Genomic DNA, 14,797 nt, shown 5'->3' with positions numbered 1-14,797 from the left:
TATAAATATGAATATTCTCATCGTTATAACTCTTCTAAAAGAGCCAGAACAGAGGGCATTGAATAATCACATCAGATCATTTTCGGTTCTGTTGAATAAACTCAGCCTCACATGTATCAGAAGTATGTCTGGCTGCACCCTCAATTGGATCATCCAACTCTGCCCACATCCAATTTTACTGCTTAGAGTAGAAGGGGTTGGAGGGCACAGTTAGGGATTTGTGGACATAACTTCTAAAGTGAGGCTGATCTGAGAAGAGTCTCACAGGTCAAAGAGAGAGAGGCTGTCAAAATGATCTTAAATCTTAAAATCTTAAATAATCACAAACCAAGCACTGAAGCTAATGACAAAGGGAATAATTTCCATGTAAAAGTAAACCACCAGTGATAAGTAATAAAGTAATAAATACTAACTTGTACTTCAAACTGAACAACACCAGAATATTTACATTTCATTCAAATAAGAATGAACAGTCTAATCACTTTATTAATTGTGGAGCTGGCTGCTCTTACATTTGCCAACATTTTTGATTGTTTTACTGGTATCAAGTTATCAAACACCTTCCTTTGAAGGGGCCTATGTCTGAATGCTTCACCCAAGCTACCTTTGAATCAGGAAGTCCTGGCAGCTCTAAGAAGAAAAAGAAATGTGCCCAACAATAGTCCTGTGACAAAGGAGAAAATTATTCTTGTTGATGAAAATCATTGAATTAATAGCATGCTAATAAAAAAAATTTGTGATAAGCATTTTTTCTTATAGGTCAACTGAATGCATTTTCAGTCATTTTGTATACTGTCTGTTAAAAACAGTAGATTATAACTCAGGTGTGACGTCTTTCCCAGTTCCAAGTTCTGACTTCCAAAGAAAGACAAATGGAAATACCATAAACCACTAAAAATCTGCTTCAAGGACTCATGGGAACTACGTAGTGCTGCAATAGTTGACAATACATTTATTTTATGCTCTTGTAAATGGTTTATAATATCAATGTTGGTTTTGTTTGCTGTTCTATTCATATTTGAGTTGGGCAGTGTTAAAATTGTAACACAAGTTACAGTAACTTAAATTTTGGCACTGTGTGTGCTGGATGGGCCACAAGTATAGTTTTTCTTGATCCATTATTCATTAAATTAAACCTTGCAAATCTGTTTCCAACACTTGCATCTTTAATGAATGATTGCTGTATATGGTGTAATTGTTTTTTAAAACATTAGACTTACTGTAAAGGGATGTTTTGTTAGGTATTATTTCTGAATGATTTATTTTGATTAAGAAATAGAACAAGTGTGACTTATTAATGACATTCATGTTTTCCCATCTGTCACCATATGGAGTCAAACAGCTTTATAGGTATAAGCTTCTGGATGTCTGGCTGCACAGGTGGTTTAAAATGATTTAAGAGAGGCTGAAAGGTACCACAGACTGTTTTCCTATCCAGTTCCCAGGGGCGCCATCCTTTACCATCCATATTCAGACTGCAACTTCTGCTGCCATCTTAAAGATCTGGTATCAGTGTAGAAATTGCAAATACACCCACATTCAGGCAGAGTTACATGGTATTCGTCATGAAGTAATAATCATGTTCCTTCGGCAAAACAGGAAGTTGATGAATTTGAGATTTCTAAACTGAATTCTGAAAAGCTTTCTCAGAGGGATGAGACTGGTTCAGGGCTCAGTCTGCTCACAGCTCAGGCAGATGAACAGCCCCACGTAGACATGTATATGGTAGCTGCTGACCTGGGACCTGCTGGGGTCACATATCCATGTGGCATCTCACACTGAGTGGTTGACCTCTGAACTCACATATGCTTGACATCTCTTTGCCAAAATCTTCACATCATTATCTTAAGCTGCTATTCTTCTTGACTTTTTCTGCCATAATAATAAATAATATTTTACAACGGTGTCCTTGCTTTACACAAATTAACATTTCGCTGGCATGCTTCAGCAGATGATGTATTTATCATTATAAAGACTTAGTATAATGCACTTCTTATCAAAATCTATTTTACGTTTTCATTCAAATATAGTATGATGCAATGCTGCATCATTACAAAGTAACCAAGTAGCCAAGATTGTATCTTTACGATGAAACACAAAAACAGCATGTACGGAACAGCTTTTATGGGATTTGGTCTGTGTTTTATACATTCCCTGTTCTGGAGTAGGTGAAAAAACACAAGCTGTTTCCAGACCTCATATTTAAGTGAGTACTCAACAGGTGACCGACAAGCCAAACAAAAAATGATATTAGTTCTTAATGAGACATTAATTAGACCTGGCTCATATGCATTTAACTTTGAGTTCCAGCATTTAAAGGCATTGATCAAAAATCTACTCACCTTGTTGTCAAAACTAAAAAAGTTTCTTGAGAAATCCCACCACTGGATCAAGAGAGGACCATCAGTGGTAAAAATCTGTCAGTCTAGTTGCTTCACAGTGTAAACACACCAATGCCCCAGCCCTCTGTCTTTTTGAACTGCTCAGCCCCTTACTCCATCTACTCGGTTTCTCTGTTTACACCCCCTCTGACTCTAACTTTGGAGACGCCTCTTGTTCTGCTCAGTCTGCTGGTAAAACAATAACAGTATGAGTGTTTCATACACATTCAGATATCATTGCTTAGGTTTAAAGCCACTCAAACATTATGATTAAAGTTTTGTGTATAAATGGGATAAATCGGTTAATGGATGTATCTCTTATTAGCAGTTTTTAAATTCAAACATTCTCATAGGTCATCACTATTGTGATAGAGGTGATTGCAATTTAAAAAAATGGGGCAGTGGATTAACTTTCCACATCCTCTGCTGAGCAGCAGTTTATGGAAAGACTTGGTAAGTACAACCATCACAATTCCAACCCCTGTGAGGGCATCTTCCTGCCACACAATGAACAGATTTATACTGTCTCCTCTCACCTCAGTGACCAAATAGTTTCCAGGAGAACATCTTATTTAAGCTAAAGAGTCAGCCAGAAAAAGAAACTGTATTAATTTTTTACTTGTACTTGATAATAAGAATAATAAAAAAATAAAAAGTTACTTGGCTGAACTCAATTCTTAACATACAAGCTGTACATGCTTCATCTACAGAAACACACACACACACCACATTTGTCAGTGAAATTTGATTTTAATAGACAAATAAATGTCACATCTTCATTCTCCATACAGCAGTGGTCTTCAAGTTTGACTTTTGTGTCCTTGCAGGACATTTTGTGTCCGGGGAGCACCTTGCCAATAACTGCATCTGGTGGAACAGACTTGTGTAATGTTTGTACAGACCACAAAGCTCCCATTGGCCTAATTGAAAAAACACAACCAAGGTCCATATTTATTGAGCTTCAGGTTTCCTTCAAGCAACTCATTCTTAGTGACTTCAAAGAGGAAACTGATTCCATATCAGTTATGTCATAATAGATAAATAGCAGCCTGAGACATTTCCCGTCAATCAGTAGAAACACACAGTTACATTTAAAAGTTATCAAATAATCAGCCAGCACAATTCAACATTGGATTTTTATGAGACAATTCTGTTGAGTAAAACAGTAAAAGGAAGGTGATATGTTTGATATACACTAGGTTGCTCTTTGATCATGTCAGAATACAGGCAGATGCTTCTCTTTGGGAAACTTTCAGTCAAGGTGACACTTCATACACAAGCTTAAAGAGTGCCCTCCTGTAGAGATAATGTTTTGAATGAAGGCAATCTAACCCTGATCATGAGCAGAGACAAGACAGAAAGGTAACACACTCACTCATACTATCACAGTTCACTACTGCGGCCAACAAGCTCCTCATTGTTGCAGTTATGCATAAGATTAACATTTCTGTAGAGGCTGGGACTCACATAATACATAATACTATTAGAGATTACACAGAGAGCACAAATGGATTTCATAAAAATATAGATCATCTATCAAACATTCTAGTGCTTTCATATTTTGTTTCACCCAGAATCAAATGCAAAAAATGCACATTTCTGGAATTACACTAAGAGAGACTGAACAGATTTGTATATAAGGAAAAACACGAGATAATCAGTAATAACAGGAAGGGATGAGAAGTCACGGTGGTGGTGTGTGCATATGCGTGCTGGATGCTTCTGCACATGTACATGTGTATACATGCGTGTAGTATGTGTGTAGCTACAATATATCCATGAATATACTGTACACTGGAGAGGCAGTGTGGTGCATAAAATTTTGCTGGGGTCTTATTAACAACAGGATTTATTCAGCAGGATGCTGGGATTATGCTCATGCAGTAGCAGCAGCGCAAGGTGGTGGTGCCTGTTTGGGAGGAACACTGACATGGTCGTCGTACGGTGGGAGCAGCACCTGGGGATTAAAAAAGACCAAGAGGGGAAACACAGAAGGAATATATGTAAACAACATTGCAGTTATATGACAATACTTTGAATGTATGAGTACGTCTAAGTTTGTGCAAATTCAAAATGAAGAACCAAATTAAACTTTGGATTCAATAAAAGCAGTTTTTTTGTCTAAATCCTAACATGCTTACAATTAATCCTTCCATGCTTCTATTTTCCAGGTATGAATACCATGTGATAGCTTAGCTCAGATAAGACTGTTTTTGGTTAGGGTTATTCTTTAGGTTTTTTTAAGGTTAAGTCTAGATAAAAGTTAGCATCAGGGGTTAACCAATTAGCATATGCATCTTACTAGTCACAGCAAGGGGTCTGCTATCAAGCCTAGAGTGCAGAACTGTAGAAAAGTCTTTCTCTTTTAGTTCACTTGGTTTAATGCAATTGTACACTTAAGTAAGGTCATTAAAGCATTGATGTATTTGTAGTTTATTAAAGAACTTCCCTTCAAGCTACTTTGTAATTCTATTCTATAAATCTCAGGGAGGTGTTTAGAATAGAATTACAGACTAAATCGTAATATGAAGTGATTGGACTATGTAAAGGCTTCAAATAATCTTCCATCCTTGGCACAAGTACAGTTGAAAAAGGATGTCATCAGATTTCCTTCAAACAAAACATTGAACAAATTTGACATTTTCACAGCATTACACAAAATGTCATGCCCCAACATCATTTCAGCTGCACTAAAGTGTACAAAATTTAATTACAAACTAAGGGTGGACCAGCTTAAATTATTCAGATTTTTACCTGCCAAAAAAAAAAGGTTGGGTGCTCTGGCAGGTAGTCCCTGGCCTGCATTTGATTTTAATTCTGGGAACAACAAGCATCACAGTGCTCATAAAATTTGTAAAATGAGGACGCCACTGTGTTTAGGACATGTGGAAGCATTTCCCTGTGAGACTGAGCTGAATAAGAGAAGATTAATCTTCTATTATTCCTCACTTGCACTGAAGAAATGTAGGGTGAGGTGGTGAGGTCTTCTTTATTTCAATGGCTACCTGCAGCACAGGAGTCCTAATCTGGGCTGGAAAGCTGTCTTCGCTTAGTGCTGTGACATGTTGCTTATCATAGGAACTAGATAAATTGTTTCTACAAGCTTTTTCTTTCAAAAATGCAAGTCTAACCATCCTCTCAGTTTGACCTTTCACCAGCAGAGTACCCATCTGATTTCATGTGGAGTGAGAAGACTGCAGATGTGACTCAACACCCATTTTGGTTTTGCTGTTGACAACACAGCAAGCAGAAATGCAAGCTCTCTGAACGGTTCAGCAGATTTCATATAAAACACCATGTGCCCGACCTGTATGTGCAGTGTTTTAAACCATGAGTCACTGAGCGTGTCAGCGCATAGACACAGCTGCAGTCCTGCTTCTGTGACAATAAATCTTGCTGTTTTTTAAGAAAAATGTCATACGCTTCATTTTTGAGAACCTATACAAAAACACAGCCTATTGTCCTTTCTCGTTTTTGCTGGACCACAATAGCAGGGCCAGCCTTATAAAGTCTTTCTGCCTGATAGACTGAAAAAATAAATCACTATCACTTCAATAGCCTTCAGACAACCAGCACATGGGACAGGTTACATCAACACCTTTAAATCATGGCCACAGTGGATAACTTGCAATCACATTCTCTGAACTGCATGAGTGAGTCTCTGCGGACACATCAGTGAATATTTTCTATCTGCGCAACCCAATGTAGGAACCAACATTTTGGGGTTGTAAATAACATTCTATACATACATATATATCTTTGTAACAATAAGTTAGTGATACTGATATCATTGACCTTTGTATGAAAATTCTTAACAGGAAAGAAAAAGATATAACGATCACAAATCTATTTCAGTGTTACCCGACCCTATCTTCTATCTAAATGTTGTGTGCTTTGAAGCATTCAAAAATGAAAAATGTGTGTTGATGATAAACAAACAATAACAGAGCCAGCACAGAAGATCCAGGTAGAAATGTTTGCAGGAAGGTAGATGGATACGGCTGATAATATCTGCTGGTGACAAGCATCATCTAATTTCAGCAGACAAATCCACAATCTGCAACTGCACCAGAGGAGCATAGAAATATTACCTAAAGGGAGAGTGGCTTTGCAAGAGTCGTCATCCATGTCAACTTCATAAAGACAAATGTCTCTCATTTCCTTCTCTGACGCATTTCAAGGGTTACTTATTGCTCCTCTACAGCCAAATAAGTATCCGTGTGGGTGTGAATGACTTTTCTGTATGTTAAGGAATTTGTCTCATATGGACTACATTAGTGCACTTTTGACCTGATTAATATTGTAACTAAAAGCAACAAACCTGCCCGGAGTCTGTGGGGAGCTCTAATTGAGTATGCCTGGCCCCAACTGAAAAAGCATACCTGTCGGGGTGAGGCCGATGTTAAGATACGAAAGGCAAGGTTCCCGTCTTTCTGACACTTTTTTTGCTCATGTAGCTGGAGAGGGGCCTCCTGTTAGTCTATTTACAGCTCAGGTGTTTTAAATATCAGGAGTCTGTGGATGTCTCAGTTGCTAAAAAGCCCAAAACGTCACATAAAACCACACAATGTACTAAGATGTGGAGCGTTGTTTCAAATTGCATAGAAAGGCGCACTCAGAGGAGTCTTAAGCTGCAGACTGGGAGTACATGTTCGTCAAAATACCTGTGAAACCCAGTATATTTCAAGGTCAAATATCAGTCCTCATGGAGCCAGCTACTGACAACTCCTTATGCGTTTCTGTGCCGATAGTCAAAACAGATCATTAGTGTTTCTACAGCCTCATTTTTCTTCTCCCTTCTGTAAGAGTATAAGTGATTATAATTGGTGTGTGGGTAGCAGGTCCCGTTGGTGTGTGGGGACACCAACGGGAGGCCCAGAAACACTTAGACAGAGCTCACATACTGTATGAGCGCTGAGTCTCAGCCACCATTCTAATGGCTTTGCCAGCATGGAGCCTCATCTCTCCATCCGAGTCTGTTCATCCATCCATGCTACTGTGGCCTCCGTAAAACTGCCTGCTACGACAGCCCAGCTTTATATTTCCTTCCCCCCTTCAACATGATGACTTTACAGTTGCCAGACTGGCCTGAACAGAGAAAACCTACGCAGATGATAGAAGCGTGACAAGTGGTCTGGATTGAATCAGGAAATCATTTTTCCACAATTGTGGGCTGTTTTGTTGACTTTGGACAGTGGACAAAGGAGCTGATCGAGATCGGATACTGTTTTATGTTGGATTCTGAGATGATGATGTAGACATAAAGAGACTAAGAAGACTAGGTATAGCAACAATATGAGTGTAAACATTTAAACATACTGTACACATTGACAGGTATACAGTTTATTCCTAAAGTTCTATATATTTCCTTAAAACATGCTAACTTATTTGTTTGTTTGCCACATATCATAATCTGTTTTTGAAATCATTCTTTTTGAGTTTATGTTAATAAAAGTATTTGTACAGCTATATACTGCACATGAGGAATTCCAGCAATATTAGTGTTGATCCGAGAGCACTCAGAAGACCTTTAGCCTTGCCCACAGATGTATGTGACAGCTCATTGGAAAATATGATTAGCGTTCACCGAGGTTGTCAGACATCAGAAAATCTGTTAGCAGAAAATTCTTTTTTGTGTGTAACCTTATCCTTTAAACATAGATTCAAAACTATGAACTCACATTTGCAAAACAAATGGTAAACTTACCGTGGTGTCATTGGTCGTAACGTAGAGCAAGATTTCAGAACCACCCCTTCCACTCACATATCTGTAGCAGTTCCACACACATGCTATCAGATATGCCTGGTGCCAGATAAAAAGAGAACAAAAACACACATTACAGGCTTGAACTGCAGAACAACAATATTACTCTTAAGGTAATGGTAAATGATAAATGGTAGTCAATGATTCTTTGCAGTCGAATTTTTCTTAATATGATGATAGCTTCGCAGCACAACTGTGGACGGAGGAGTAGTTGAGTTTATAAATTTCTCATATCTCAACAATTCTTGTAACGTCTAGTATGAAACTTTATGGCAACATTTATGTCTTTCATTCCCATCATCAGGTAAAAAAAGTTTTCATGCATTATTAACTACAAAATGAATGGCATTTCCATCAACCTCCACTGAATATTTGCATTTTGAACTAAGTATCTTTCAATCACTCTGAACTAAGATGGCAAAAATTGCTAACACAATTGAAACACTAAACAATAGAATTCTAGCCTGCAAACACACAGCTTTTATTTCTGAGCATCGCAGTACCAAAGCTGCCTCACAAAGCTGGAAGCAAAGCTGTAGACCTGTGTTATATTTAGGGTCAAGTGTTTAAGCAGCATTTCAGTTCTAAGACAACCATCTTACAATAAACTATGTGCCGAGGGGAAATGTAGGGGAAATGCTAAGGCTCCAAAATCTAATTGGGCCATTGCGAGTGTGTTTTCTGCATCCAGATAGACGCAGATTGCATCACGCTTACACGAACATCATGACCCACAGAACATGAAATACTCATGAAATTCTGTTATTCAGAGAACCTCTCAGTCTTGCTGAATCTCTGATCTTGTGAACAGAGTGTTGTAAACAGAGTTTACAAGTTCTCTGTAAGGGTTGTACAACAATTATAATCATGAAAAACAAGCTGCTGTTGTTCTCTGATATCTAGAAATCATCTGGCTCTCAGCAGGCAGCTTGCTACTGGACAGAATGCCTCCGCCAAACACAACACCATCTGCTACATCAATCCATCTGTTTGAAGATCCAAAGCTAGTCTGAGCTCTCTAACTTTCTTACTATCATAACCCAGTTAAGAGGCTTATTTAATGCCCTCACAGCTCTGTTGTATGAATTGCCACTATAGGAATGTGTAGAGATATGTTTGCTGGGATGGAGGTTGCTCAATTTACCCCTCAGTCCACTGCAAAGAATACTCAATATGTGAACAATAATGCTGATTTTTGCAAAGTCATTTTTTTTTATCATGTACAAATGATTCAGACATCACTTGCGGAGTAAAAAAATACTTCTTCAAGGAATGACACTGGATTTCCAGTCTAAAAACTCGCTTTTCTATCAGATTGTAATCTTACACACATTGATACCCATAACAGAACACAAATCTTTTTCATAGATAGCAGAATTGCATCATAACCAAAACAATATATTTGACTTGCTGAGTGGATTTTCTGTGGACATACAATATAAGACCAAAGAGATGAACAAAGGTATGTGGTATGTGAATGTGTAAAATACCTCAGCATGCTGAGACTGTCAAGTGTTTATCTTACTTTCTTAATTTGGTAAAATGTCTTATTGTGTTTAGGCATTCAACACTTGCATTGCTTTGTTAAGCATTTTTCTAATTGCTTTTGAGAAGTGAAACAAAAATAAAGTTATTGTCACTAAGCCAGGTCTGGTGGGAATGTCATTAAATGTATAGGTTTTTGATGCTGCATCTTCATTCAAGCCCCTACTAGCTGCGTGTTGGTCCTGTATTTGCCACAAGCGATCATGAGACTGTAAAGAGGTTTTACACAAATCACCAGGACACACCTGGACAAATAATCTTTTCACTCCAAATACACATACTATGCATGGCATAGTTCAGTTCAGATGAGTCTGCATTCCTCCAAAAAAACTGCCACAAGCCTGTCAAATAATAGGATTACTCAGGATCAGCCAAAGACAGTGGCTGACAGTGATATTTTTACATAAGCACTGAAAAGTCGTTGAGTTGGTAATGACTTAACACGCTAAAAACTCTTGATGTGAGAGGTGATAAATGTTTTTATTTGTGCTAATTTAAAGATAACGTGGCGAAGATCTGAAATAATTTTATAATGCATATTTCATTGTTTCTCTAGCATTTAGGAGAAAATAGATGACAAAAAGAGTCAGTATTGGCTATTGGGCAAGTTATCATTTTTAACATCTGTTCATCCCTCGTTGGCAGCAAATCTAGGTTCGCCTTTTCTATTTTTAGTGACGATGTCACATCTGAAGATGGTGTTACATAAAAAACACCAGTCTGTGTCACAAGATTACATAATATTGTTATGTTGTCCAAAAACTTATGGCATTCCAAAGATGATTCTGGCCATCCTGGAAAGAATTCCAAGAGCAGCTAACCATGTTCCAAAAATATCTGAATTAAAGTATGAAAATGTTACCTTGAAGCCAAGAATACAGCCGATGAAGAGCAACACGATGAGTACCAAGCACACATTACTGAGAGCAGCAACCTCCTCTTTGTAGGGGAAATTATCAGGCTACACATGGGTCAGAAAAACAGCAGTCAATTAACAGCAGGGATTTCATGTGAGGTTAAAAGAAAACCATTCCTTAGGCCATAAAGACAAGTGTAGCTGTACATCCATACTGATGTGAGAAATACTACATGATAAGGTGTCACTGATTTCACTTTATAGGGCAAAAACACCGGAGGTTTCTTACCAGTTGCTGCAGGTAATCCTGTATCGTATTTGGGTAAACCACAATGCTGACAGCCACCAGGGTGTTGAGAGCAAAGTCAAATATTTGGTAGCAGAAAAAGGGAATGATCCAGGCAGCACGCAGCTAAAACAAAGACATTCATTTCAGGTATTTAGGATAGGCTGAGATTAAAACAGTAGAACAGCAAGTTGGAATTTGAAGAACACTGTGGACATAAATCAGAACTCAAACAGGGTCACAGGTAGATTACAGTGTGTTGATAAAAGAGAGAGTTGGAAAAGAAAAGAAATTTGGAAAATTTGTACAGTAATATAGAAGCAGCATCGCAATTGTTTTAAACAATTTGGGAACCTTTTATGTTGTGGGAGACAAAGCTTCAGGCATCTCTCAGTGCAAGTATGAATAGCACAAAAAAACATTTTGTTTACCTTGTAAGCACCGTATGTGGCCATCCCACATATGAGTATCATCAGTAGAGAGATTGCAGAGGCAATGCACATGTCTGGAGCAGCAAAAGAAATAAAGTCAGAATACAAATTCCAACTGTTGCTGTTTATTTGATCTATTATGGGATCTATTTTGTTGAACCACAGTGAATTCAAAATAATATTTCTATAAAAATGTTTACAACATCATAAACAGCCTGGCTCGTCTGTTTGTAGAACACTGTGTGCAGAAAAAAATATGACATGCTGCATCTGTCAACCAGAATTTTCACCCACATTTGTGGGTTGCTCTGTCAACCTGACCTGACCAAACTCAGCATGGCAGAAGCGAACAAATCATTTTGTTATATAAGGATAGAATGGGATTGAATCAAAACATATGCAGAAGACTTCAGTGAAAGAAAAAAAATCTCTGTCCTGTGAACCATTAATATGCCACGTATTTCTATTAAAAATGGACAGAGAATATTTTGTAGCTGTGAGTTACAGAATTAATCACATTTTAGCTCATAAAAAGACTAAATATTTTCCACTTCATTCAAATACCAAAGACGAAATTGCTCAAAAGCTAATGAGAAGACTGAGATACTTCTCAAGGTACAAATATTTCTGGGGCCAAAATTAAGGGGGAAAAAAACGTGAAAAACATTATATATATATATGTATATATATATATATATATATATATATACAGTGTTTGTTCTGAAAACAGAAATGTGTTTAAACTATTTCCAAGCGATTATGAATTCATCTTTAATGTATGTGTATGAATTTTGGAAAAATACAAGCGAGCTGTTAGCTACTGCTTATGCTTGTTTTGTTTTTTGCTAGCTAAGCTACATTACACTAAGCTAATTGGCACCAAACTCTTGCTGTGTAGCTACTGAGCACAGATACATACATTCACATTTTTCCTAAAAAGTATAGTTTAGAAAAATAATTAAAATAATGATTTGGGGAGAAACGGCTTGTTTCTTTGTTTCAATATAAAAAAAATAAACTGGCTAAACAATTTAACACAAGAGAAAAAGCAAAGCATTGCCCACTGCCTCGTAGTCTCTTTAGCTCTATGATGAATGGCCAACAAACTTTTTCAAAACAATCTTTAGAGCCAGTGAAACAAAGAAAAGTTCCAGCCAAATAACAGGGCTGGAACAACAAGTTTTAAATAAGTATAAGATGTATTGTTATGTGGAATGAGAAAAGTCACATCAATCACCACAACTTATTGTTTTTCAGTTCTTAACACTTAAAGCGGTTTAAATCTAATAAACACATCACAGTGTGTTCCTCTTCCCTCTTTTGTGTTTCTAATGAAGGGGCGGCACAGAACTGGGTGGCTCAGCCTACATTACAGTTATTCCTAATCAGAGACTCCTAACACCATGTGTTGTGGGCCACCCCTAGTCAAGACTGTTCCAATTAACTCCTGGTGTGCTAAGACAGCTTTCCACATCCTCTGGACAGATGGACATTAGGCTTACTTATGTCTGCGGCTTTGGGTGATTGATTTATACTGAAGTGTTGAATTTGGTCAAGACAAATGTGAGGCCACTTTAGTAACACAATAAGTTGTTCCACTCGTAAAGAGTTTTGGATGGAGTTGTGGATTTAGTTTCAGATAGAGCAGAAACATTACAAAATTATCAGGTAAACAAAATGTTTACTTGGATAAATATAATTGAACTGATAGTGATGTTCTCTAAAAATCTATTATACATCTCTGCAGATCACCTATGGGATATTTGTTTTAAAAGCACTGGGTTTCTGGGCTACTTACTGGCATCATCCATGACATCTAGGTCATTAGCCAACTCAGCGCTGGTCAGGTGGTACTGCTCAGGATCACTGAGCGCTGTGAGCAGGATGAGTAACACCACTGCATTGATGAGCTTAGGGACAGAGGACATAAGGGAGAATAAACAAAACAATATGGACAGTTGGGCAGATGGTGAAATTCAGAGCACATGAACATGGCACATAAAGGTCTCAAAACCATCTAACATGAAATGGATTTATTTATCAGTTATCTGCAGAGTAAAACGGATGTGGGTCCTCTTGATACTTTAGTTGTGTATATTCTAAGCCAGCAGAAGAAAATGATTAAATCTTGCACTGGAGATAAATGTTGAACTGCATGTCTACAGTGAAGCTCCACATAAGTCTTTGTTTTCCGCTGGCCAGTGTAGTTCATTATGCAGATGACTCATATGTCCCCACTGATAGGGTGAATGCAATGGAAAATTCTCCACAGTCAATAGGCAGTCTGACACAAAACCTGCTACCTGAAGAGGCCTGCTGCTAATTTATTCATAGAGAGCAGAGACAGGATTTTTCCACATGTAGTGTATGGTTAAGTTAACCCTGTCCTGCACATTTAGCCTGACAAAACTACTGCATTCGACAAAAATGTGTCCAATCTTCCAACAAGAATTTCACAGAGTATGCCCAATCCATCACCTTTGTAATAATGAGAGACTTTGTATAATGCTGTCTGAAAACTGGAGTTTGAATAATCATGAAAAATCTATGTAGATTGAGGCTGGACTAACCTAAAACAGACACTATCATTTACACACACAGAGCCCATATGGGATCTACAAGTCCATTTTAGTCATAACACCTTACAGTAGGCAAAATAGAAAATAGTTAAAGTCTACAGGATAAGGTAAAAGAAAATTATGCCATCCTTGTCTGAAAGTAAGTATCTATACCACAGACTACACTTTAAAATCCTGCAGATCCATAACATGCATCCTGTGATGAGGTTATGCCTCCCTGGTGGTGTCCCTGGACGTCTACATGGATGCCGTCAGTGACAGACAGATAGGCGGTGCTCACCATGTACCAGACCCCCAGGATGATGGTTCCTGTGCGGACATGGTAGCACAGGCAGCAGCTTGTGGAATACCAGCGGTCCCACGGGGAGATCATCATCTTGTCTGTGAACATTTAGACACGGGTTCGGCGTTTGCACTCAGAGACAAAGAGAGACGTTGCTGTCCGATCGACGTCCGCTACGCGTCGACTGTCACCGAGAAATGACGAAGAGAAACCCGCTGTCACCGGCTTGTCCGTTGTTTACTTATTGCTTGAGCGGCTTAGCAGCGGGCGTCAAGCCAGAGTAGACGATATTTGACTTCCGATTTCAAAATAAACCCTCATCTGTCCGAATGGCCAATCCCATTAGTCCTTGAAAAATCATGGGGTGCCTGATTCTCTTTTCATTCGTTGTCACAATATACTTAATGTGAATCGATAAAATGTTTTTTGAAGGTAAATTGGTGATATTTACATGCTGTGGTTAAGCTTATAATTAAGCCCACTTTTTATTAGTATTAAAGGCAAGACTATTCTTAAAATCAAAGGCCAACCTCACCTACAGCTGTCGAGTAGAATACGATGTAAATGTGTAAAGTATGTATCAGGAATTCTTATTCTAGACGTTTATCTCAATATACACAATGAGTTCGACCGCACGCTTTTACTTTTGAAGACAAATCTTCGGCGTTTCCG

The 14,797-nt window shown here is 38.1% G+C and overlaps 2 protein-coding genes across 2 annotated transcripts in view; one reads left to right on the top strand and one right to left on the bottom strand.

Moving 5' to 3' along the window:
• The window catches only part of LOC140316871 (2-iminobutanoate/2-iminopropanoate deaminase-like), a 114,773-nt gene that overhangs the window by 23,476 nt on the left and 76,500 nt on the right, over window positions 1-14,797 (top strand). The gene's annotated exons all lie outside the window — the stretch shown is intronic.
• Window positions 3,123-14,358, bottom strand: LOC140315762 (lysosomal-associated transmembrane protein 4B-like). The gene is made up of 7 exons (XM_072393348.1): window positions 14,123-14,358; window positions 13,062-13,173; window positions 11,264-11,337; window positions 10,836-10,958; window positions 10,553-10,651; window positions 8,089-8,184; window positions 3,123-4,338 (listed from the first exon to the last, which is right to left on the bottom strand). The coding sequence occupies exons 1-7, from the start codon at window positions 14,231-14,233 to the stop codon at window positions 4,258-4,260; spliced, it is 696 nt and encodes a 231-aa protein (XP_072249449.1). The 5' UTR covers window positions 14,234-14,358; the 3' UTR covers window positions 3,123-4,257.

Source organism: Leuresthes tenuis, unplaced genomic scaffold (assembly GCF_036924035.1).
Source record: "Leuresthes tenuis unplaced genomic scaffold, fLeuTen1.0.hap1 SCAF_10, whole genome shotgun sequence".
NCBI lineage: Eukaryota > Metazoa > Chordata > Actinopteri > Atheriniformes > Atherinopsidae > Leuresthes > Leuresthes tenuis.
The sequence above is the reverse complement of the archived record's forward strand: the minus strand, read 5'-3'. Positions and strand labels throughout refer to the sequence as shown.

Coding starts and splice junctions, on each gene's coding strand:
- LOC140315762 (XM_072393348.1), bottom strand. CDS start 14,233: ATGTTCACAGACAAGATGATGATCTCCCCGTGGGACCGCTGGTATTCC. Junction 13,174..14,122: donor TCCTGGGGGTCTGGTACATG/GTGAGCACCGCC, acceptor TCTGTCCCTAAG/CTCATCAATGCAGTGGTGTT. Junction 10,652..10,835: donor AGGATTACCTGCAGCAACTG/GTAAGAAACCTC, acceptor ACCCATGTGTAG/CCTGATAATTTCCCCTACAA.